The 24,737-nt window shown below is 42.5% G+C and overlaps 1 protein-coding gene across 2 annotated transcripts in view; it reads left to right on the forward strand.

The window, feature by feature from the left end:
* Positions 1 to 24,737, forward strand: part of rps6kc1 (ribosomal protein S6 kinase polypeptide 1) — a 161,486-nt gene that overhangs the window by 33,037 nt on the left and 103,712 nt on the right. For both annotated transcript variants that reach the window (XM_048536017.2, XM_048536018.2), the window contains 2 exons: positions 11,288 to 11,381; positions 16,974 to 17,033. In XM_048536017.2, the coding sequence (XP_048391974.2) occupies positions 11,288 to 11,381; positions 16,974 to 17,033 (154 nt within the window). The remainder of the gene's footprint in view (positions 1 to 11,287; positions 11,382 to 16,973; positions 17,034 to 24,737) is intronic.

A 24,737-nucleotide genomic window follows, 5' to 3' on the forward strand; every position in this document is an offset into this window, starting at 1 on the left:
CTGTCAATCAATCATTCAGAAAATTGCTGTTCCGACTGTGGCTTCAACTCCACTCTCCCTTCTTGCTGTGATAAATTTGTACTTTGTTGTTAGTCAAGAATCTGTCCACCTCTGCCTTCCAACTGTTCAGTGACCCTGCCTCCACTGTTCTCTGGGCAAGAGAGTTCCAAGGATCCTCTGAAAGGTAAACAAAACATTCTTTTCTTTTCTCTCATGAATAGGGGACTCCTTTAAACTGTGATCAGAAATAATAGGAACTGCAGATGCCGGAGAATCCAAGATAACAAAGTGTAGGGCTGGATGAACGCAGCAGGCCGAGCAGCATTGTGCTCCTAAGATGCTGCTTGGCCTGCTGTGTTCATCCAGCCCACACCTTGTTATCATTTAAACTGTGCTACAGTTTGAATCTGCTCCACAAGGAACAGCATCCTTTTCACTTCCAACCTATAAAGTTTCCTCAAGATTTTGCATACATTAAAGAAGTAGAAGTGATCTTGTTAAAGGAATAACTGTATCTGATGAATACAGGCCCAGCCTTTCTGCATAATATAATCCCTTCATCCTAAGAATCAATTGAGTGAACCTCCGCTGACCTGCTTCAAATGCATTACTATCTTTCCTTTTAATAAGGAGAGCAAAATCATTCCTGGTAATCTAGATGTGGTCTCATCAATACCCTGTGCAACTGACGCAAAACATCCTGAGTTTTATATTCCATCTTCCTTGTGGTCTGTAATTGCTTGACTTTCCCTTTTGTACAAGTTTGTAGAGTTTACAATCCTCCAGCACTACCCCCAAGTCTGGGGAAGGTTGAAAGATTATGGCCAGTGCCTTTCCCATTTGCTTATTTATACGTGTTCCCTATCAATTTGAATCCTCTTCATGGCTGACTTTATTGCTCTGTCACTATGGCCTTGATAAAATCGGCTTTTGTTACAAAGACACTTGCAAAATATTTAATTAATAGCTTGGCTAAGTTCCCTAGCTCCTTGTGTAAATCTTCTTTGTGCTCTCTAATTGACTCTACTTCTCCTTTTGTCAACCTTTTACTATTTATGTGCCTATGAGAAAACCTTGGGATTCTCTGTTATATCTATCGTCCTGCCAGTTTTTTCTCATGTTCCTTCTTTGCTTCTCCTATTTGCCTTTTCACTTCCCTTCTAAACATTTTGTATCCCGCTTGAGTCTTGATTGCATTTTCTACGTAATGCCAGTCATCCACGCACTTTAGTTTGGCTTTACCCCTTTTTTTGTTTTGAGGGTAACCCATTGTTCTGCTGCAATTTTTCCTGCCAACCTTTGGGTCCTTGATAGTTGGGCAGTACTGTAACTCAGTGGTTAGCACTGCTACCTCGGTGCCAGGAACCCGGGTACGATTCCAGCCTCGGGTCACTGTCTGTGTGGAGCTTACACGTTCTCCCTGAGTCTGCGTGGGTTCTGACAGAGCAGAAATATACAGGTTAGGTGGATTGGCCATTCTAACTTACCCATGGTGTCCAGGGATTGAGGCTGGGTATATTAGCCATGGGAAACACAGGGTTATAGGGATGGGGTAGGGGTGTGGGTCAAGGTGGGCTGCTGTTTGAGGGGTTGGTATAGACTCGATGGGCTGAATGGCCTGCTTCCACACGTTCTATGTGCTCCATTGAAATTGGCTGTCTCCTGGTTTTCTTGTACTCATTCATGGGATGTGGACAACAATGGCTGGGCCAGCATTTTTTTTTGCCTTTTCCTAATTGCCCAGAGGGCAGGGAAGAGTCAACCACCAGACTGTGGGTCTGGAGTCACACAGGTAGGCCAGATCAGGTAAGGATGGCAGACTTCCTTCTCTAAAGGATATTAGTGAATCAGACTGCCTATTGTCAAGGAAAAAGCCATGGCTTCATGGTCACCGTTTGAGTCTTATTTCCAGATTATTATTGCGTTCAATTTCTACTGTCTGCCATGGCAGGATTTGAACCAGGCTCCCAGATCATTACCTGGGTCTTTGGGTTAATAGTTTAACAATAATACCATTAGGCCATTGCCTACCCCCATGCTTCTTTCATTATTCATTTATTATTTATTATTCTTTCTCTGGATTAACCATTATCCCTTTCCATCGTCATTCTAAAGCTTATGATTCAATGATCACTGTCTCCTAGATGTTCCCTGGTGGATGCTCAATCAACTTAATGCTTCGAGTTCCCAAAAGCCAGGCCTAACGGTGCCTTAGTTCTTGTTGGACTTGACACATGCTGGTTTGGAAAATTCTCCTGAGAACAGTTTAAGAATACCCTGTCCCCCTTTTACCCTTAACACTAGTACTATTCCGGTCAATGTTTAGAATTCAAGTTCCTCATTATTACAAACTCTGAATTGCAAACGTTACAATGTAAATCCGTAATGGGGCAGTTGAGATCTGTTTCATATCTCTTCCTATTTTCACTGAATTCCTTTTTGAAGTCAATGTAAATTAAAATTAAGACCATAAGACATAGGAGTGGAAGTAAGGCCATTCGGCCCATCGAGCCCACTCGCTGCCATTTAATCATGGCTGATGGGCATTTCAACGCCACTTACCCACGCTCTCCCCGTAGCCCTTAATTCCTTGTGAGATCAAGAATTTAATCAATCTCTGCCTTGAAGTCATTTAACATCCCGGCTTCCACTGTGCTCTGTGGCAATGAATTCCACAGGCCCACCACTCTCTGGCTGAAGAAACGTCTCCTCATTTCCGTTTTAAATTTACCCCCTCTAATTCTAAGGCCGTGCCCATGGGTTCACGGTCTCCCCGCCTAATGGAAACAACTTCCCAGCGTCCACCCTTTCTAAGCCATATGTTTGTATAATTAGGAGATGTGAAACAGGCTGTCAACTAGCCATCATCATTTTTACACAAATGCAGCCAATATGACCCTCAGTTGGTCCTTCTGTTGCTCATGATGTTGGATAATGTCAAGCTTCTTGAATGTTGTTGGAGTTGCAGGTAAGTAAGGAGTATTCCATCACATTGCAGACTTGTGCCTTTACCCAATCTGCTTTAGACATCTCTTTCTTCACACCTGTATCATAACCCTCATTTCAGTTGAGGACACTGGTTTGAGACTGGAGTTACACTCCTTTTAAATTGAATTTGAAATTCTCCCATGGTATGATCTCTACCCCTCGGAGGATCCTTAACTATGACACCTTGTACCTCATTACACACAATGATTTATTCCACCTATATCTCTACTCTGTCATCACACTGCCGTTTCATTAACAATGCCACTCCCACCCCTTTCCCTACAGCATTTCGTTTTGGAATGCTGAATATACTTGAATATTGAATTCCCTGTCCTGGTCACCTTGCAACCCCATCTCTGTAATAGCAATTGAATGATATAATTCAGACACAAAGATATTGAATGCTATTGAACTAAGTTGACAACAGAAAAACGTCCTGTCAGAAAAGCTGTCTGCATTCAGATACAGATCTTTTTTAGCGTTGGCGTTTTACCATTTATTACTTATTCTGCCTCTAATTTCTGCTGACCTGTTCTGCTGATATTTTCTTTCTACTTCTGTTATACTTTGCTTCTATACCACCTGCACTTCTGGTCTCTCATTTTCTTTTTGAATTTTTTTTCCAACTTCCTTCAGTTGAACTTTTTCCCTGCTGATTAATTTTGAGCCCTATCTACTACCCTAGTTCTATGATTCGCTGAGTCTCTGGCCCCAGCCAGGTTCACCTGATGATCAGGACATTTGTCTTTGTGCAGCTATCGTGCCAGTGTGCATGAATTGAAACCTGTTTCTCCCACAGCCGTCTTTGAGCCATGCATTTACCCCTCTAATCAGTTTTGCCCGATGCCAGTCTGCACGTGGCCGAGTGAGTAACCCTGAGATTATTGCCTCTCTTGAGGTTTTGCTTTTTGACTTAGCCCTAAGCCACTCGTAAACCATCAGCTAAACTTCTTTCCTAGACATAGCAATGTTCTTGACACCCAAGTGGACTATAACAACTAAACCCTTTTCCTTCCATTCCAGCTCAGAAGAGAGATCCTTAACTTTGGCACCAGGTCAACAACACAGTCTTTGGGACTCTTGTCTTTGCTGCCGAGTACGGTATCCACTCCCCTAACTCTGCTGCCCCATATTACTGCCATATTTCTCTCTTCCCTACCTGTTTGGTGCTCTGCATCATGATACTTTAGTCAGTTCATTCATCCTCCCTGTTCCTTGCCCCCACCAGGAGTGAGAAGCTTGTACCTATTGGATAAGAGGCTCTTCCAGAAGTTAATTTGGATCCCAAAACCTGTGTCACATGTAATCAAGCTCTTCTGTGGCTGGTAACTGAACAGTTTTGATGCAGTTAACCTAAAGGGTGTGACTGTTACCTGAAACAGTAACCTTTGTGAATTGTTGCAATATCCACATCTTGGAGTCCAGCTCATCGATTCTGAGCTGACACTTCTCAAGTGGCCTGATGTTTATTTGCTGTGATGTGGTTCCCATGGATTGCACCTGAATAATGTCTCCTGATTTAAAGCACTTACCAATTGAAAGAGACAGAAAATTACTCAACAATCGGCCACTAATTTTCCTTTGATGTCGCACTTTGGCTTTGACAGGTAGAAACATGTTGGAGTGGCTCTGTGTTGTTCATGTTATCTCCCACCCTTAGCGGCCTGTTCATGCAGGTCCACAAGTGATGCGCGTTCCTCCGGTCTCAAATTGTTTAGTTTAAGTAACCATCACCGTGCACAATGGGATGTGTCAGGTCTACAGCTCAGATCTGACCTCATTTTGCTTTCTCTACCACTTGCCACTTACACTGTTGGATTAGTGCTCAAGTAGCCCTGTTTTGTAGCTTGGCTAGGTTGTTGTATCACTTAGGTATGGCTACTATTACTGCTTCATGCTGCCCTGTACTCTCAGTTGTAGGGGTTGACGCCACAGATGGGTGGTAATGGAGGAGTGCAGGACTTGCCAGGCCAAGATAATGGTGTATAATTCTACTGTTAGCACTTCATGGATGCCTAGCCTTGAGTTGCTAGATGTGTTCAAAGTCTATCCGATTTACTGCCACCCAACATGAAGCACTCCAGAGGAGTGTGCACTGATCACTCGTCCTGCTATGGACAAATGCATCTGCTGCAGGCCCATTTATTGAGCATCGAGTGAAGTCTGCTTTCCCCTTTTGATTCCCACACCTCCTGCCGCAGACCCTGTCTGGCAGCTATGCCCTATTGAACACGACCCCCTTGATCAGTAATGCAGCTGCTAGGCCATTCTTAGTGATGTACATTGAGGTGCCCACCTGGAGTACGTTTTCCAACTTTGACGCCCTCAGTGCTTCATCCAAGTAGTATTGACCGTGGAGGAGTACTGTGTCATCAGCTGCTTGCTCCATAACACCACCCCACTTTAACGGGTTTCCTTGTCTGTGTTTGACCTCATGCCGTGGTGTTGGAGCCAATGTTGAGGACTCTCAGGGAAATTCCTTCCTAACTGTATACCACTGTGATGCTGGACTATTTGCTGACAGTTTGGACTATAGTTGCGTAAAATGGATGAAACCTCATCAGTGACCTGTTTTACAGCTCCTAATGTTAATTTAGCATTGACGTGTTGGAGTACAGCGAAGATTGGCAGACTTATAAAAGGAGCTGGCAATTCCATATAATATGTTTTATATCATCACTGAAGCTAAAATTCAGACAGTGCAGAAAGAGGCCATTTGGCCCATCGAGTCTGCACCAACCCTCCGAAGAGAATTGCAGAACCAATCCCTGTAACCCCGCAGGGTGCTCTTACTACGGCCAGTCCACCTAATCTGCACTTCCGTGGACTCTGCGAGGAAAGTGGAGCACCTGGATGAAACCCACGCAGACAATGGGAGAACATCCAAACTCTGCAGCTCCCCCCCGCCCCCAGGCAGGAAGTTGAACCTGGGTCCGTGACGCAGTGAGGCAGCAGTGTTACTGTGCCACCTGTGTATCCAAGGTGGCAATTTAACTTATTCTGATGATTGAGCTATTTTTTCCTAAATTGGAAGAAAAAATAGTCAGAAACTGTCTAAAAATGAGAAACTCCATGTGCTATACTTCTATTAGCTCTGCCTGTGGATGGAAAGTACTTGGGCGCCACCAGCTGACAAGTGTTGTTATTGCAAGCACAGATGTCTCAGTGGCACTTCCTGAAATTGTGTTCTGAAACCATCCATTTTTGGGCTCAGAACTGCACTTCAACTTGGGATAAAAATGAAGGGGTCCAGGTGACATCTACTCAAGTCTGCCTCGTGACAGATTTGGGTGATATGCTATTAAAGAGATCCAGTTTTCTTGGTTGTTTTGCTGGAAAAAGGGGGCTGAGATATTCATGTTTGGTAGCAATGGCGCTGTGTGTTTACAATGATTATACAGCTAATCTCAACTGTCCCAAGAGTGTGTTGAGAAGATTTAATTGTTTACGACTTTACTTTAAACTGTCAGTTTTGTTCAAATTGAACAAGGATTTTGAACCTCCAGAGTGGCTAATCAACATTTTTATTTGGACGCAAGGTCCATGTGATCCATGTTGCAATGGAGATAGATTTTGAGAGGGCAGAGTTTTCAAGATATCTCTGAAAACTTAAATACATAACCAGTCTGCCAGGATCTAGGAGAAAGGGTTCAGCTTGAGACCAGAAATCTCTAACTGTTCATCACCCAGAGATACAGGTGGGAGCTTATGATCATTTTGTTTTATGAGAATTTGAAACAAAGTTGGAAAATTTGACTACCTCGCAGTAGAGGGAGAATTTGGAAAGACACCCTCACTAAAGAACAGTTCTGGTGTTGGAAGTTACTGGGCTGGGAAGAGAAAAATATTTAAGTAAACAATCAAAGCATTGCTTTGATTTGGGTCGAGGAGAATTTGATATGGGACAGTGTAACATTTAACTGTGTCATGCAATATTTATGGTTGTTCAGAGCAAAAGGAAAAAGTTCTCCTTGTTTGAAAGTACAAGTTATCGATACACTCTGGTGAATATTACTTTGAGTTTGCCTGTTACAATAAGAGTCTTAATATGTAAAAATCTTGCGTCATCATTTTCACTATTAGTGAACTGGAAGCTAAAATTTCTTTTGTGGAAATTAGTCCAAATGACTAGATGAGAGGAATTGGTTCCTTTTTTAAAAACGCTGTCTTCGTCAGTTGCTACAAATGGAGTTTCTTTCAAGCACATAGTAATCATATTTAAATTAAAACATAGCTTTCCAGGAAAGGAAGGAGTCAATTATCAGCATTTATCTTGAGTGAAAGAGAAATGTTATTATTTCCTAACCCTAAGGAGAAAAAAAATGAATATGACATGTATAAACACAGTAAGTTTCAAAAGGGGAAATGCCTGGTACGGATAGGGTGAATAAGAGTTGTACAGTTAACAATCCTTAGAGTCCTTACAGTAGTAGATTTTTAACTTGAAATTGCGGTAGTTTAATGGTTAGCTGGCATGCTTAGCGATTGTGAAATCTGTATGTATGAGTTCTCAGTGAATGGTTGTTGTCTTTGAGCCGTGTATTTGGAGATGATTTAGAGGCACATGTAAGGAGTGTGTTCCAGGACTTGCCACAACTGCATTTTTCCTTCTTATTGCTGTGCTGGAAAGCAAAGTTTGAAATATAGTGTGTGTATTCAGTGTACGATGAGTCTAGCTCTACTATCTTCCTGAGCTGTCTAACTTTCTCTCTCCCAATATCTGTTGTGAAGAAGGGGTACTTGACTCTGTCGTCTCTCCACGGATGCTGCCAGACCTCCTAAGTTTTAAAGCGGCTGTTTGTTTGTGTGAAATTATCATTACAATCATTTAGGAGATGCAAGCTCTTTGATGCTTATTTTTTGCCGGGTTTTGATACCTTTTGATAAAACACTAATCTCAATGTAGACGATTTTTAAAATTCCATGAGTCTCGGAAACCTTGCTGGTATACCAAATGAAACCGTGTAAGATAGCAGACAATGATACATCCCTCCTTGATGCGCACCATGCTTTCTATGCTCGGTGTGTCCCCCCCCCCCCAGTGTGGCGATGTGAACCCCGACAGCCCCAGACCGACCTGTTCCCTCTGTCATCACTTCAGAAGTCAGACCAGTCTTCCTGGGAGTAACCCCAAGGGAAGTAACGGGCGCGATGGTATCCGCGGCCAAGCACTCAGGCACTTGCAGAGGTGTTCACTGACATCTTCAAACTCTCCCTCCTACAAGCCCAAATCCCCACTTGCTTCAAGAAGGCCACCATCCCCATACCCAAGAAAACACATGCAGTGTACCTTAACGACGTGGCTCTGACCTCAATCAGGAAACGCTTCAAGAAGCTGGTTATGGCCCACATCAGCTTCCATCTCCCAAACTGCCTTGATTCCCTACAGTTTGCCTACTGAAATAACAGATTCACAGAAGTTGCCATAGCCCTAGCTCGGCACTCATCCCTGGAATGTCTATTCAACAAAGAGAGGCCTGTGTCAGCCTCTTGCGCTATGACTACAGTGCTGCCTTCAACGCCATTATCCCCTTCAGGCTGATTTATAAACTGCGTGACCTTTGGTCTCGGATCCACCCTCTGCAACTGAAGCAGGAAGTGCCCCTCCCTGCCTGTCTCAAGGAAAGAGGGTGAACCATCTTCAAGGACGTTGGGATGTCAAATCTTTCACTGGTGAATGGGAAGATTGAGAACCAGAGAGTGCCCACAACTTGATCAGAGCTGGAAGGGAACTGAAGGAAAATGTCATATTCTTGCTTGTAATTTGGGGTTGTGCTAGATCTGTGCTTCGTTGATTTTTTAAAAAAAAATTCCTTCCCCCATTGTAATGTTCGCATCTTGTGTGGGTTTTTTCTCCGAATGAGGCAGAATGCAAGTTACTGTGAGTTTTGTGCCAGTAAATTTGTGTTTCTTTTCTACCATCAATTTAAAAACAGTCTATTTGCAATAGATAATGGGAACTGCAGATGCTGGAGAATCCAAGATCATAAACTGTGAAGCTGGATGAACACAGCAGGCCCAGCAGCATCTCAGGAGCACAAAAGTTGGCGTTTCGGGCCTAGACCCTTCATCAGAGAGGGGGATGGGGTGAGGGTTCTGGAATAAACAGGGAGAGAGGGGGAGGTGGAGAGGAGAGTATAGGTGGGGAGGGGATAGGTCAGTCCAGGGAAGACGGACAGGTCAAGGAGGTGGGATGAGGTTAGTAGGTAGGAAATGGAGGTGCGGCTTGGGGTGGGGGGAAGGGATGGGTGAGAGGAAGAACAGGTTAGGGAGGCAGAGACAGGCTGGGCTGGTTTTGGGATGCAGTGGGTGGAGGGGAAGAGCTGGGATGGGTGTGTGGTGCAGTGGGGGGAGGGGACGAACTGGGCTGGTTTTGGGATGCGGCGGGGGATGGGGAGATTTTGAAGCTGGCGAAGTCCACATTGATACCATTGGGCTGCAGGGTTCCCAAGCGGAATATGAGTTGCTGTTCCTGCAACCTTCGGGTGGCATCATTGTGGCACTGCAGGAGGCCCATGTTGGACATGTCATCTAAAGAACGGGAGGGCGGAGTTGAAATGGTTCGTGACTGGGAGGTGCAGTTGTTTATTGCGAATCGAGCGGAGGTGTTCTGCAAAGTGGTCCCCAAGCCTCCGCTTGGTTTCCCCAATGTAGAGGAAGCCGCACCGGGTACAATGGATACAGTATACCACGTTGGCAGATGTGCAGGTGAACCTCTGCTTAATATGGAAAGTCATCTTGGGGCCTGGGATACGGGTGAGGGAGGAGGTGTGGGGTCAAGTGTAGCACTTCCTGCGGTTGGTGGGGAAGGTGCCGGGTGTGGTGGAGTTGGAGGGCAGTGTGGAGCGAACAAGGGAGTCACGGAGAGAGTGGTCTCTCCGGAAAGCAGACAAGGGTGGGGATGGAAAATGTCTTGGGTGGTGGGGTCGGATTGTAGATGGCGGAAGTGTCGGAGGATGATGTGTTGTATCCGGAGGTTGGTAGGGTGGTGTGTGAGAACGACGGGGATCCTCTTTGGGCGGTTGTGGCGGGGGTGGGGTGTGAGGGATGTTTTGTGGGAAATGCAGGAGATGCGGTCAAGGACGTTCTCGACCACTGCGGGGCGGGGGGGGAAGTTGCGGTCCTTGAAGAACTTGGACATCTGGGATGTGCGGGAGTGGAATGTATCATTGTGGGGGTGGAGGCGGAGGAATTGGGATTAGGGGATGGAATTTTTGCAGGAGGGTGGGTGGGAGGAGGTGTATTTTAGGTAGCTGTGGGAGTCGGTGGGCTTGAAATGGACATCAGTTACAAGCTGGTTGCCTGAGATGGAGACTGAGGGGTCCAGGAAGGTGAGGGATGTGCTGGAGATGGCCCATTTCCTACCTATTAACCTCATCCCATCTCCTTGACCTGTCCGTGTTCCCTGGATTGACCTATCCCCTCCCTACGTCTCTACCTATACTCTCCTCTCCACCTATCTTTTCTCTCCATCTTCGGTCCACCTCCCCCTCTCTTCGTATTTATTCCAGTTCCCTCTCCCCATCGCCCTCTCTGATGAAGGGTCTAGGCCCGAAACGTCAGCTTTTGTGCTCCTGAGATGCTGCTTGGCCTGCTGTGTTCATCCAGCTTCACACTTTATTATTTGCAATAGATAGCTGTTTTCTTGCTGAGTCACAATGATAATTTTCTTCGAACCTGAGCATCATAAAGTGAGGAAATCTGGGATCTTTGGGTAGTTGGATTAAATTTTTTTTACAGTTGCGTTGACACTGGGAAGAGTAGAGTTTTATTTCCAGCTGACTTCTCCATTGAGGCGTGACCGAGTTAGCGAAATGTAAGTCACAGGGCTGAAAAAGAGAGGTTCAGAGCAACCAGAATTAATGCTGGCGTATCCTAATTCATTGACCTCTGTGAGAAAACAGACATTATTTGAAGACTGAATTGGACTTGTGTGTTTGTAACATCCAAATATCCTGTGTCTAGGTTTAAGCATAAAACATTCCCTGTTCATGAGTTATGAAAGGGCAAGCATGTCAGTGATCGAGCTTTTGTATGCATTATTAGTAATAGTGAAATCAATGAAAATTTATTATAGGGAAGAGGACGATCTCCAAATAATCCTGTACAAATTTTTCGTTTTCAACTATCAAAAAGTGCGTTGCAGCCCAACCTTCCCCTCCAAGCGTTATAGATGCAGCACTGATGGAGATCGTGATTTCTTCACATGCCAAGATCCAACATCACTTCCCAGTTGACTTAAAAGATGCCTTGTGTTTAAAAAAAAGTGCCACATTATGTTTTAAAATGTGTTTTTCAGGATGGTGAAGTTCACGATGGATCGGATCTCATTGGGCCAGTGGGTCCCTCTTCAGAGTCCCTAATAGATGGTCTATCAGACGGCAGTACTGAAGGTATGGACCACCCAATAGTTAAGACGAATGCTTGAAAGTTTTTAAAAAGTAGAATTCTTGTTATTCATACAGTTTTTTTTGTATTTCTTTTTAAATGATGCCTGAAGTCGAAACTCAGTCTTTCTCTTCACGCACTGTAAAAACTCAGTCCAGCACCTGAACCATACTGGTTTGGGAACAGCCTGGAACACTTTCTTTAATGATGACTGGCTAGACTGCTGCACTCTCCATACCATTGATTGGAATGCATCATAGCCTGCCTTCCAATTATGGACATGAAAAATTACACAAAGGCTTCTGCCGCGGCTATCAGCCCCGAATTGCTCAAACCCTTAGTTGTCAGTTGTTTCCATTGGAAGTACTGACCACTTTGAGGCCCACATGGAAATCAATTCGTGAGAGCCCCATGGCTAATTTGGAAAATGCTAAGCGATGATTAAAATTCTTGCTGCATTTTTACCTTGGACTGTAATTTCAAAATAGCACTTGCAGGGATTTTTAATGGACACCAAACATTGCAGATACTGGAGGCCTGGAATAGAAGCCACGTATTCTGCCACAACACTAGAGTGGCTGTCAGCAGAGTGATAACTTGCAACCTGTGTAACTATTGTCGTAGTGAGCTCTCCCTGTTGTCTATCTTGAACCATCCTCAGTCGGCTGAATGGCCTAATTTCTATGTTTCTGTGGCTCCAACTTCCCTTTCGAGGTTGATGAATCAACATCCTCCTCAGCTGATGAATTAGCAACTTGAAAGAGGGTGGCAGTGACACAGAATCTACTGTGAGAAGGGGTTTTCGCTGTCCATCACCATTTCCCATTTCTGAATTGAGCTGGCCAGGTTCTCCAGGGCATAGTTGTTGGATAGCGTGCAGATGGTGAAGGAGCCGGCAAGAAGGAAAATTTTATTTGACCTCATCCGCTCCAATTTGCCTGCAGCAAATTTATTCTTTATTCAATCACAGGATGAGGATGTCACTGGCTAGGCAGCATTTATTACCCATCCCTAATTGCCCAGGGGGCAGTTGAGAGTCAACCACATTGCTGTGGGTCTGGAGTCACATGTAGGTCAGACCAGGTAAGGATGGCAGTTTCCTTCCCTAAAGGACATTAGTGAACCAGATGGGATTTTCCAACATTTGACAATGGATTCATGGTCGTCTTTAGACTCTTAATTCCAGTTATTTATTGAATTCAAATTCCACCATCTGCTGTCGTGGGATTTGCACGTAGGTCCCCAGAATGGTATCTGGGTCTCTGGATTAACAGTCCAGCAATTATACCACTAAGCGATCACCTTCCCTAATGTGCCCCTATTTACAATATCAGCGAGAATGGTCATTGCACGATTATTGTAGGGACACAGTCCCGTCTTCACTCAGTGCCACACGTGGAGTGTACACTCTAATACTGTGCTAAATGAAACAGACTTCAAACAGATCTAACAACTTGAGACTGGGCATCTGTAAGGCACTGAGAGCCATTAGCAATATCAGTGTTTCTATTTAAATACAGGTAGTCTGCAACCTCATGGCCTGGTGTGTCCTCTAGCCTACCATTATTATCAAACTGATTAATGAAGAGTGCAGGAGTGCATGCCAGTCGCAGCGTAAGCCATACCTAAAAATCAGGTGTCACCCTGGTAAAGCTACAACAAGTGACGACACACATGCCAAACAATGGCAGTAACCTGCAGAAGACCAAGATAGTCCATCTCTCGACTGTCTCAACCCAAGTTAGTCTATCATTCAACCATCTGAACCCATGAAGGAACAAAACTTCATGATGTTTTGCTGCACAAAAGTGCGGATAACTTGAGAATTTTTCTCACTTGACAGCTGGAATAAAAGAACGAGTTTACTGCCCTCATGTGGAAAGGAGAGAAAATTGTTGTTGCACCAACTTGATGTGGAATTGATAGATGTTTGTTTATGCCTCCTGGTGTAAATTTCAATAAGCCAAGAAATGGTTCAGGCGACCTGAAATATTTTACCCCAGCTGGCGAATTTGCCAAACAGTAGGCTACAGACTCCCTTCCAGTGAAAGTTACTTTGCTTTTTCAAGTAATTTGCAACAGGATAAGAACAACTAAGTTGAATTTTATATCTCTCCTTTACCCACTAATGCCAATCTTAAAGATAATCTACAGTTTCTCTATTCTTGTTTGGAAATGGAGAAAATGAAGTTATTTCCTTTCAGTCTTTTTTGGGGCCATAGCAGCATTAAGTGGGCCTGCTGTTTCGATCTGTGACCGCTCTGGGTGGGGAATTCTTGACCCCAACACCACAATAATGAAACTAATTTGAAAGTTTTTGCTTTTTATAATTTTATATTACATTTTTAAACATCAAGATTTTATACCTTCCCCCAAACCTGTCATGTAAATTTTCTTACCCCATCCGAGAGTTTGTTGGAAATTTGGCTGTTGGTCCTGTTTATCCTCAAGTGATCATTTGGTCGTTCTTTCTTTGCTTTAGTAAACTGATAGGAGCTAGTTTAACTTAAATTGGACAACTTTGGAAGAGTTCTAGCCTCGTGTCCAATCCCTAGTGTGTTCCATTTGTGGATCTTGTTGTCTATATTCTGTGCCTCTGCAAACTTACACGTGAACACTTCTCAGTAAATAGTTTTCGTTTGACTTGGACGTTTTCAAAGTTCCTGATAGGGCTTAGAATGGCTGGTTTGCAAAAGTTACCTAAAAGGTACCACCAGATTTTTTTTTAGATGGTTGTTAAGCATCATCATGTATTGGTTTTTCAGAATTTTTTCTTACATTGATATCCCATGCACTTATTGTCTTTCCTGCGTTGTGTTTGCAGCAGTGATTTCCTTGACTTACCATTCAACAATATCCATTCCCTTCTTGATGGGTTCACTTTATCGTTCCCAGCATGTTGAGTGTACGCATCTTGCTGCTTTGATACCCTCCCATGCTGTCATTGCAATGGTCAAAGCAATACAACTGTCTACTCAATGGCATTAACCTCTGTGCATTTTAGGTTTTTTAATATGCTTGTGGAGACATGACGTTTCCCTAAGGAACTGACAATCTGTTCTAATATTGGGGAGCAGTAAATATAGTTTGTTAAATAATTCTTCCTGGTACTGCATATCTGACTGTTTTGACTTGATTTGCATGGTTTTCCCAAGGCTGTCAGTAATTACAGTAAAGTTAAAACGTGACTGCACAACCTGTTAAGTGACTTTTTAAATAATGGTAGTCTGATGGGCAGGTTCTCACTGCAGCAGCATAGAGTGGATTTGTGCATCAGGACCATGTGGGAAATGGAGCACTGTGATCAGCATTTGTGAAAACACTTAAAAGTAGGAGAAATTCAGAAGATTGCGATTCATTTAAGTTTATTAGTTAGCCAAGAAAAAGTTAGATGAATTAAAAACAGACTCTAACCCCTGTGTAACTATTAAAGTGACCTCATGACTAATACCTGGACCCAGCACTGATTACTTGATGTCCCGAAGCACTCATCCACTTAGCTGGCACCTGACCACCTTACCTCCCTGGCATCCTACCTCTTCTCGTGCACCTGGCACTCTACCCACACTTACCCTTCCTCACTCAATAGCAAAGCACCTCTGGGACCTTTTTAACTTCTGAAATACCACTGAAAGTGTCATAGAAAAGGGGCATGCGTTAAACGGCAACACTACTTCTGGATATCTCCCTGGTTTCCCCAGATTTGGGCAAGCCAGACTTGGAATCTCTTGGGTAGAAAACTTCAGTGGTGTGTGATGTTTCAGGCTGGATGCATTGTCCCTACTATGTTTTGCAGCCTTGAATGATCTAGCAAATTGTTTACCAACTCCCTGCTCTTCTCCCCGAAGCCAGTAGTTCCTTGTTTGTAACGGCACTGATCCCATCATCCGTCATGTACACTGACCAAGTTCAAGTGGCTTCATATTTGTTACACATAAACCAGGTTGTGATTAGCACCTCCTCAATTACTTAACAGTGACTGGGAACTGACTGTACTAGATGTCTCTCCCTAGGAGAAGCCATGGGATAATGCTCAAGAATAGTGTTTGCTAGCTGTTTACCCTCCCCTTCCCCAGGCCTGTAACACCCCGGTTGGGACCTGTCGACAGTGCAGGTTTTAATCAAGCGAATGAACTTTGTAGCATGAGATTAATTGAGATTGCACTTTTGTCAGTGGTTCTCATCCCATCCAGCTCAGCGCTGCTCCCAGATACCGATAAACCGTTGCTTCCCTGACAATAGCCAGGATGATCTGTGCAACTAACGTGGAGAAATATTGAAACCAAGCAAACTGAAGTCAATTTTCCAATCTCACTTCAAGCTCCTTTGCATACAGAGATTTTCAGTCTGTCATTTGTTGATTTTTCTGTCTCCTTGCCACCCTACCTAGGCTTGTAATGCTGTGTCCAGTTTTATACATACATGAACTCTTGAGCATTTAAAGAGCTGTGCGAAACTTCACGGTCTGTTTAATATCTTCCATTTCTTCTTGACTTTGCCTGCCCCACATCGCCGTGACCTCCACTATGGGTAAGGTGAAGAGGCAGGTCCTGCCTGGGGATGGTGTTTGAACCCTTTATTGTTCACTGATCCTCATCACTCATCCAGCTACTGGGCATCCCAGGCATTCACATTGCTGTGGCAAGATTCACGACATGGACCACAGCTGTGAGTATGAATAGAACGAGCCCCAATTTCTTGCCATCGTGTGGCTGATCAGGAATGTTTCTTGCACTTGTCACCCTCCATTGGTGACTGTAGAAAGAGTTAAACACTGGCACTCACCTTTTATTAGGCTGCATTATGAATTCACACCTTTAGCCATTCAAGTCTGAGCGTGAGAGAACAAAGAACATCTGGCTCAGATGCTACCTCCCTGTAATGTCCAAGGGCTTCCTCCTTATTACCAAGTGGGCAAGTATGTCATAAAAAGGAATTTTTTTTTCTGAGAGATTTTAGCACAGTCAGTGAACTAACACAGATCTTGTTTTAAATGTACTCCCATGCTGTAATGCTGCTACTTGTTCACATTGGGCCACATCACTTGCTCAAAGCGAGAATTCGAGATCCCAGCTGGTCAGTGAAAGGGAGGTACACCAGAGGAAGAAAAAGAGAATAACAATATGTCTTTACTACCGAACATTATCAATCATCTCAAGTTTATTTTGACATAATGGACATTTGCTTGTTAGCACTTTGGAGAGATTTAGGTTGGACTGCAAGATATATAGTAATGATGACGGTAAGTCATTATCATTGTAGCATGTAGGTGTACTTAAACCCTTGAATTGAACTGTGGGTGGGATTTTGGAATTGTGCTTTTAGATCTGTTTGTCTTAACACAACAGTTAAAATCTTCTGAACATAGTTAGAAGATTGAGAAAGACTCACATCTTGACTGGTTCAAGAGAAGCCTGTGCTTCCAAGCAGGAATACGGAATGTGTGTTAAAAGACCTTCTTTTTTAGAAAAGGGGAGAAAGGGAAATAAGAAATCGTGAAACATTTATGTACAATTGTCTTTAAAAACATGCAAAATCTCATGGTCAGTAAAATTTGTACGCAAGAACACTGGCTTTTTTGTTTCTGTTTTTTTTAGCTCAAAGAGATTTAAACAACGTTGATGAAATCACTATCAGTAGTCAATCAGAATATGGAGGTAAGATGCCAGACAGATTCTGCTATCTTTTGTCCACAAGCAACCAATCAGCAGTTATTGTTTTGGGTTGTTTTGGGATCTGACTCTTGTGTGCAGGCCCAGTTCCAAAGAAATGTCATATTGGACTTGAAATGTTTCGCTCTCCACAAATTCTGACGGATCTGCTGTGTTTCACCAGTACATTTTTGTTCTTATTTCCAAACTCCAGCACACTGTATTTTGCTTTAATCTATGTCTATCCTTTAACTGATATTAGAGTGTGATCACACATCAATTTAGGAGTTGTGACCTTTCGCAAACACTTACGTCAAGCAGAATAACACATTGTCGATTATGTGGCATAATATTCTCACTTTTGTTGTAAAAACTTTGTACCTGCTTATTTAATATGAACATCTCCACGAGAGAGCTGCTGGATTTTAATAAAAAAAAGAACTTGACGAATGATGGGAAGTAGATCCCTAGATTTCTAATTGAAGATGCAGGAATACTTGATTTAATGAACTGAAGGTAATTATTGACAGTCATGCGTTATCAGCCGATCCTTTTTTGGTGCACAGCCACCTTTTTGGCTGGTCACTCCCTAGGTGCTTTGGAACACGAGGTGCTCTGCTTTTTATTCTGGAAGTAAAAGGGAGCAGTTTTCCTCGCCATACTGTTTTAATGTTTATAGACCTACTTTTCAAAGATAAAAGGCTGCTGGAGGTCTCCCAGATGTCGATTGTATTCTGCACAGAGTTCAACTGTAGCCAGTCTGAGCTGAGTGTTAGGACAACTCCTTTTCTCAGTGTTTGGCTTCAGTGCCAAAGTGAGATCTGCTGTATACAGCTAAAGCACAAACTCCAAAATTCAAATCCTACTCCACATACAGACATTGGTGGACAGTGGTAAAGGAGGGATGGAGATAAAAAGAAGGTGCAAATTTCACATATGAAAAGGAGAAAACGGATTTGCTGTTCTGAGAACAAAGCCAACAAGACACCAACAATGCGCAGCTGGTTGGGAGTTGTTGGCAGGATTTGGAGTTTGTAATCAAAATGGTGGTCCCAGGTCATGCTTTGAATTGCTTCTGCTGAATGCAGGCTGGAGGAGGAACCCCCTGTCTTCTGCTTAGACACCTTACAGTCTCTAGGAGTTGACGTTGAGTTTAACCATTACAGTCACTTTGTCTTTTTGCTTTGGGCACTCCCAACCTGCCTCATCATCAGTTACATGCAAAACCACCACTTTTCATCATCTTTTGGCTCTGAGGAGTCATTGTACTGGACTTGAATCATTAACTTTGTTTTGGTCTCTAGTGACGCTGCCAGACCTGCTGAGTTTCTGTAGCATTCTATTGTTTTATTTCAGATTTCCAACCTCTGCAGTAATTTATTATAGGACAGATTTTAAAAAAGCAAAATTATGCAAAACACGTAACTGAGAGAGAATCCTGCATGAAACTTCAATTTACAAAGAGACAGAATCACAGTGTCATAAAAAGAAAGAACTTCAACTGATACAACGTCAGTTTTAGAAAGTGAAGAAGATTTATTTTTCCTAGTGTGTGTACGTTGGAGAAATGTTGATTCAACATAAACGAGAGAGGGCTTACTCATGCGATCCCACATTCTTAATATGTTGCACTTGCCTTCTGTATTAACTTACTGAGTGGTACTCGCATCTAGCCAAAATATGATTAAAGGACCAAACTTCCTTTATATTTTGGCTTGTTGATACTCGTACGCTTTTCTTTGAGATCCAAAGTTGAAATAAATTTACAATTTATTGCTTTTTCAACTCATCTGACTAGATGAGAGAATGAAAGCATAAATTTCTTCTCTTAAGTATAGAAGACAATATGCAATGAAAAGGTAAATGAAGTTTGTCTGAGGTGACATGGAAGATTTCTACAAAAGGGCATTAACCTGCATATATGCAATATGCGTATACTTGCCTAACTGGTGGTATGTAAATCCTGCTTCTCCTATTACGTTGAAGTACAGAATATATCATTAGATTGTTCATCACCTAAGGGCCTTTTAGATAGGCTTGTGTTGACATCTGTAACGTATATCAAAATCATTATAATAATTACTTATATTTTATTGCTGTCCTTTCTGCTAATTTGGACTAATCTACAGATCACTAACTGACTGATGATATTATTACATAATTGTCATGATAATGATTAAAACTTAGTTACACAAATTTTGATTTCGCTATTGGAATATGGAACAGTGATGAACCAAAGCCCTAATTATTGTGCATTTAACAAGTAAACTGTCCATCACAACCATTCACCCTGTGAATGTTAATGGTGCTCAGTTGCTTCTCCAAGTCATCAGTTTTGTTATATGCCTATCATAAAGAGCCATCTGGAATTCCTAAATGTAATCTGGTTAAAGATAGGACAGGCAGACAAATGAAGTATTTCCTGAAAGGACAAGCTGCATTTCAATATTTTTCAATATTGTGAATCTTTAATTGATTTTTGTTTAAAATCTAAAGCCTATTTATTTTCACTGTTATGTTGCTGAACAGTTGAAAGAACACGTTCAAGAGGTTAAGCATTTCCCAACGACTGAATGTGTTCTGTACATTTTGCACATGGTCCTGTTTAATTTTGAGTTCTTTCAAGAGAGCGACTGCAATTCCATGGCTACCACAGAAATGTTTATATTTGCTCCCATCCTAATGACCTGTCAACAGCAACACAAACCAAGCCTGCTCTGAATTCTCTAATCTGATAAAACTATAATTTTAAATCAGATGCTAAAGTATTGGTAACGTATAATGAGCTTTGGGTATGTTGGAGTGGTGATGAGAAAAGAACAACAGCTTTAAAGAAAGGCTGTAGAGAATTTTTTTTTCAAAGAAAAAAGAAAAAAGTTCTTTCTTTTTATGACACTGTGATTCTGTCTCTTTGTAAATTGAAGTTTCATGCAGGATTCCCTCTCAGTTACGTGTTTTGCATAATTTTGCTTTTTTAAAATCTGTCCTATAATAAATTACTGCAGAGGTTGGAAATCTGAAATGCAGTAATTAATTAGAAAAGTTGAGAGATGGAGTTGCAAAGAGCTTAGCTATAATGAATGAGGCAGGCAATAATTAGAGAGCTAACTGATATTCTCTCGAGGAATTGTGTGATTATGAAGGTCAAGACAGTGGAGAGATTTCTAAATGAAGGCAAGGATTTCATTGCATTGGGACCAAGTAGCCACTGGGACTCTGGGAGGACAAACATGAGCCACGGCTGGAAATGATTTCAGAACTAAGCAAGAAAGATTTGCATTGTTATGGTGTCTTTCCAGACCTGTAAGGACTTTTACAGCCAATGAAGTATTTATAAAGTTAGTCATTGTAGTTACACAGGAAGCGATGATTGTGTCTTCAAAGCTCTTACTGGGAAGAGGCTTTGTCTCAGCTGATACTTGGATATTGGGAAGTCTGACACCGTCGAAACAATTGACCAAACTTGGGCAAATGGGGCCAGATTAATTGTGAAAACTGGACAGCACAATTTGGGCTGAAGGGCCTGCTTCCATGATGTAAGCCTCTAAATGTGGGATTTGTGTGCAGGTACTGGTGAGGTAGAGTTGGATGTCATCTGCGGATGAAAAGGAGAACAGGCCTCATTCTGCAGATAAAGTTTCTGAGGAGCAGTGTATAAACAAGAAGAAGGAGAGCACCAAGGATGGAACCCATGGGGTATTTATAAGGCCATCGTCACATTTAGAAGAAACTATTTCTGCATACTTTGGGACAAGTAACAGGCGGGGGCCGGGGGAGGGAGAGGGGAGAGACGAGAAGCAACGTGCATTCATGTATCATTCCTCATGACCTTCCAGATGTCTGAAAGCATTTCATAATGAATGAAGTACTTTTGAAGTGGAGTACTGTTCTAATGTAACAAACATGGAAGTCAGTTCTGGACACTCAACTCCCACAATGTTACAGTGTTCACAGTTCAGACACATATATATTCTTTTGTCATGCTGATTGTGGATTAAACATTGGCCAGGACAGTAAGGATGGTTCTTCTGCTCCATTTTAAAATGGTGCTGTCATTCTTCAATCTATCTGGGCAGGCAGATCGGACCTTTTTGTGTGGCATTTCAGCCTTGCATTGGAGTGTCAGCCTTGATCTTTCTGCTGAAGACAGACGTTGAGACTCAGCACCCCTGGCTTGGTACCAATTGAGCCATAGCTAGCAGTCAAACAATGCGTGGCAGTCAGTAACCGGATTGATGGAATGGGTCGTCAGCCTAATTTTGCAGGGAGCTCAAGGTAAATAACAATCTGTGGTCATAATCACAAAGATTGTTATTGATGGACTGACTTTGATAAATGTGGTATTGGGGCTGAATTATATGTAGGAAATGGAAGAGGCCATATTATGCACCCTTCCCTCTGAGTAATAGATGTTAGGAAACTGTAGTACTACCAGGCAGAGCACAGGACAAGGAAAGTCCTGGGGTCTATTGGGTGGGAAAGGATTGGGGCTGGGTAGGGGTTGGGGGTGGGGGGGGGGCGGGGTTGGGGGGAGGTGGTGTGGCGAGGAGGAGGAGAAGTTTGCATGTTATGGAGGCCAGGACAGGTGACTCAAAGTACCCCCACCATGCCAAATCCAAGGAAATTAAAACTTCTGCAAACACTGAAGACATTCAAATGACCCTAAGCTGATTTCAGAAGGATTCTGTTATCTGAGCAAGCCAGGAAGATAGCTTTATTGGGGACAAGTGTACTGTAGGATCAGGGACGAGATGTTTTAAGACCAAACAGTTTGCTGTGTTTTCAGGAATCATTTGTAGAACTGAAATGCCATTCTCTCAGCTCTCATATCTGGAATGGCAATTACTTTAAAGTCACCTTTGTTCAGCCCTTTTCTGTGCTAATGACTGAGTGATGTGTGCACCTGGCTTTTCCAGATGTGTCAAAATAGTTTGTAATTCAGGAAACGTAAGTGTTTATTTATCTTAACCAGTGCAGTAAGTACAGCAGGACCAAATTAATTGTGCATCGCTTCGAATGAGTGTACATCCAGCTGTAACTCTTAGCCATTCTTCCTTCCCTGCTTGCCAGAATATTTCAACAGCTCTGTAGCTCATCATGCTCCCAACATAAAGTAAATTAAAAAGAATTGCAGTTTGCTGCTAAATGGCAGAGTATTTTGTTGCTCGCTATTGCATCAATGTGCTTGAGAATACTGTGCAAGCATCTCCTAATGGCATCTTCTCTATATCCTATTAATGAGCATATGGAGCAGAAGACCTTGACTCATAATTACGGTCCATCTAATTGAAAGAGCAGCATGTTTCCATATTGATGGCCTGGGTATGATTTGATTAACTGATGACCAATTAGTCTGCATAAATTTGAGCTGAGCTTAAATCATTTTTTGACCGTCCTTAATTAACTATAGTTGAATGTAGTTTAATTTTGATGCGCTTTTTAAAAAATTTTAATGCTTCCTTATTTTTTCTGTAGTTATTTTCTGCCGCTTCTCCCTCCTCCCTATTCATTGGCTCCCACCACACTTCAACTAGTGTTTGGAGGCATTTGAGGGAAGCTCGGGTTAAACTTTTTTGCTCCTGGTTCTTCTCTGCACCACAAAGGGAGAGGATCTTGTTTTCTGTGGGCTTTTTCTTGTTCCTTAATCACTTGAAAATAGGATCCATGGAATCTTGAAGGAAATAGATTAATGCTGACAATATTACACTTGCCTTCGCAAACCAAATTGCCTCCCTCTACCATGTTATTAGAAGAGCAAATTCTGAGTACCACAGAGGCTCAGAGCTGACCACTTTAAAATAGTTATATACTTTGTCAAATGATACAATAACAAGGAGAGTCATTTGGCCTATCATGGTTGTTGAATTTGCAGAAATTTTCAGTTAATCCCAATGCTTTGTACTTTTTCACGATTTCTCTTCAATTCTTCCTTTTCATGCATATATTCAGTTTTCTTTTGAAAGATATTATTGAATCTGCATCCTGCTTCAGTTCAGTAATCCAGAACACATTTGATTGCTACTTTGAAATTCAGCACAACACAGGTCTGTCTTGACCCCAGAATTTTCGCTTAAATAAGACGCCTGATTTAGCATTAAACCATACCACCCAGGAAGGCCTGGAGGTAGTAGGAACTGCTGGGTAACTTCTTAAAGGTAGGCATCCTTAGAAGAGATTTTGCAGTGGGGTTAAAATTGCTTCAGAGGTAGTAGGAACTTCCCTCAATTCAGGAAGGCTACCTTCTTAGTAAGTGGGCTCTGTAGTGGTAGTAACAAAAGGTGTTTGAGTTGGCCTTCAAGGCAGAGATCGACAAATTCTTGATCTCACAAGGAACCAAGGCCTATGGGGAGAGTGCAGGGAAGTGGAGTTGAAATGCCCATCAGCCATGATTTAAATGGCGGAGTGGACTTGATGGGCTGAATGGCCTTACTTCCACTCCTGTGTTTTATGGTCTCTGTACCTGTGTGCTGGGAAGGCGATAAGCATGTTGGTGCTGTTGCTGATTGGTGCTCTTCCTGGTGTGGGATGAAATGCTGTTTAATTTAACTCATTCTTTCACAGGATAAGGGTATTGCAGATGAGGCCGTCATTTATTGCTCCTTCCTAATTGCCCATGGACTGAGTGGCTTTCTTGGCTGTTTCAGAGGGCAGTTAACAGTCAAGTACTTTGCTGTAAGTTTGGAATCAAATGTAGGCCAGACTAGGTAAGGACAACAGATTTCCTTCCCTCAAGGTCATGAGTAAACTAGTTGAGGTTTTACAGCAATTTATTATTATGACCAGATGAGGAGACATAATTGATTCCCCACTTTTATTTTAATTTCTTCTTCATTAGTTGCAGCATTTCTTTATAACCACACAGCTAACACATTTCAGTTAACTTGATCAAATTGAAGGGGCCAAGTAATTAGATGGTTTTCTTAAGCAAAAGAAAGAGAGGAATTTAATTACATTGGGGGGGTGGGGGGAAAGAATAATACAGTAACTCCACCCCCATCCCATACCACCCCCCCAACCCCCACACCCCACAGGTAGAATGAATGCGGAAAAGAAGGTAAAGGCTTTTGCAGTTCCAATCCTTAGAGCCAGTGAGGTATTAGATTTTGGACTTGTGTTCTGACCATTCAGCTGATTTCATTTTTCTTCTGCAGCAGCCAAGTTTGTCGGTCTTGAGGTTTTCAGTAAATGGTTATTGTTACACATTGCGTTTTCACCAGGCATTGGCTTTTGAGGCCAAGAGACACTGGAAAACACCAGTGTTTTCCAGCTCTTGCTTTTAAAAAAAATCAATTTTCCTTCTCCCTTCTGGTCAGAAGCAGCTGGTGTTGAAAGTCTATTTGTATATTCCTGAGTCTCCTCATTGTTTTTCTTAGCTGGCAGACAAGCCTTTCATCTCCCAAGATGTGAAATTATCATCCACATGTGAATTAAACAAGAATCAAGTTTCTAGAGATAATGGGAACTGCAGATGCTGGAGATTCCAAGATAATAAAATGTGAGGCTGGATGAACACAGCAGGCCAAGCAGCATCTCAGGAGTGCTCCTGAGATGCTGCTTGGCCTGCTGTGTTCATCCAGCCTCACATTTTATTATCAAGTTTCTAGATGCTGATTTAATTGTCTGGTTTCACCATTTTGCAAGCAATGGTAATTTCAATGCAATTTTTTTTATATATCTCTCACTGTTTACTCAAAGCTCACCTTAATTTAA

Source organism: Stegostoma tigrinum, chromosome 9 (genome assembly GCF_030684315.1).
Source record: "Stegostoma tigrinum isolate sSteTig4 chromosome 9, sSteTig4.hap1, whole genome shotgun sequence".
Classification (NCBI taxonomy): domain Eukaryota; kingdom Metazoa; phylum Chordata; class Chondrichthyes; order Orectolobiformes; family Stegostomatidae; genus Stegostoma; species Stegostoma tigrinum.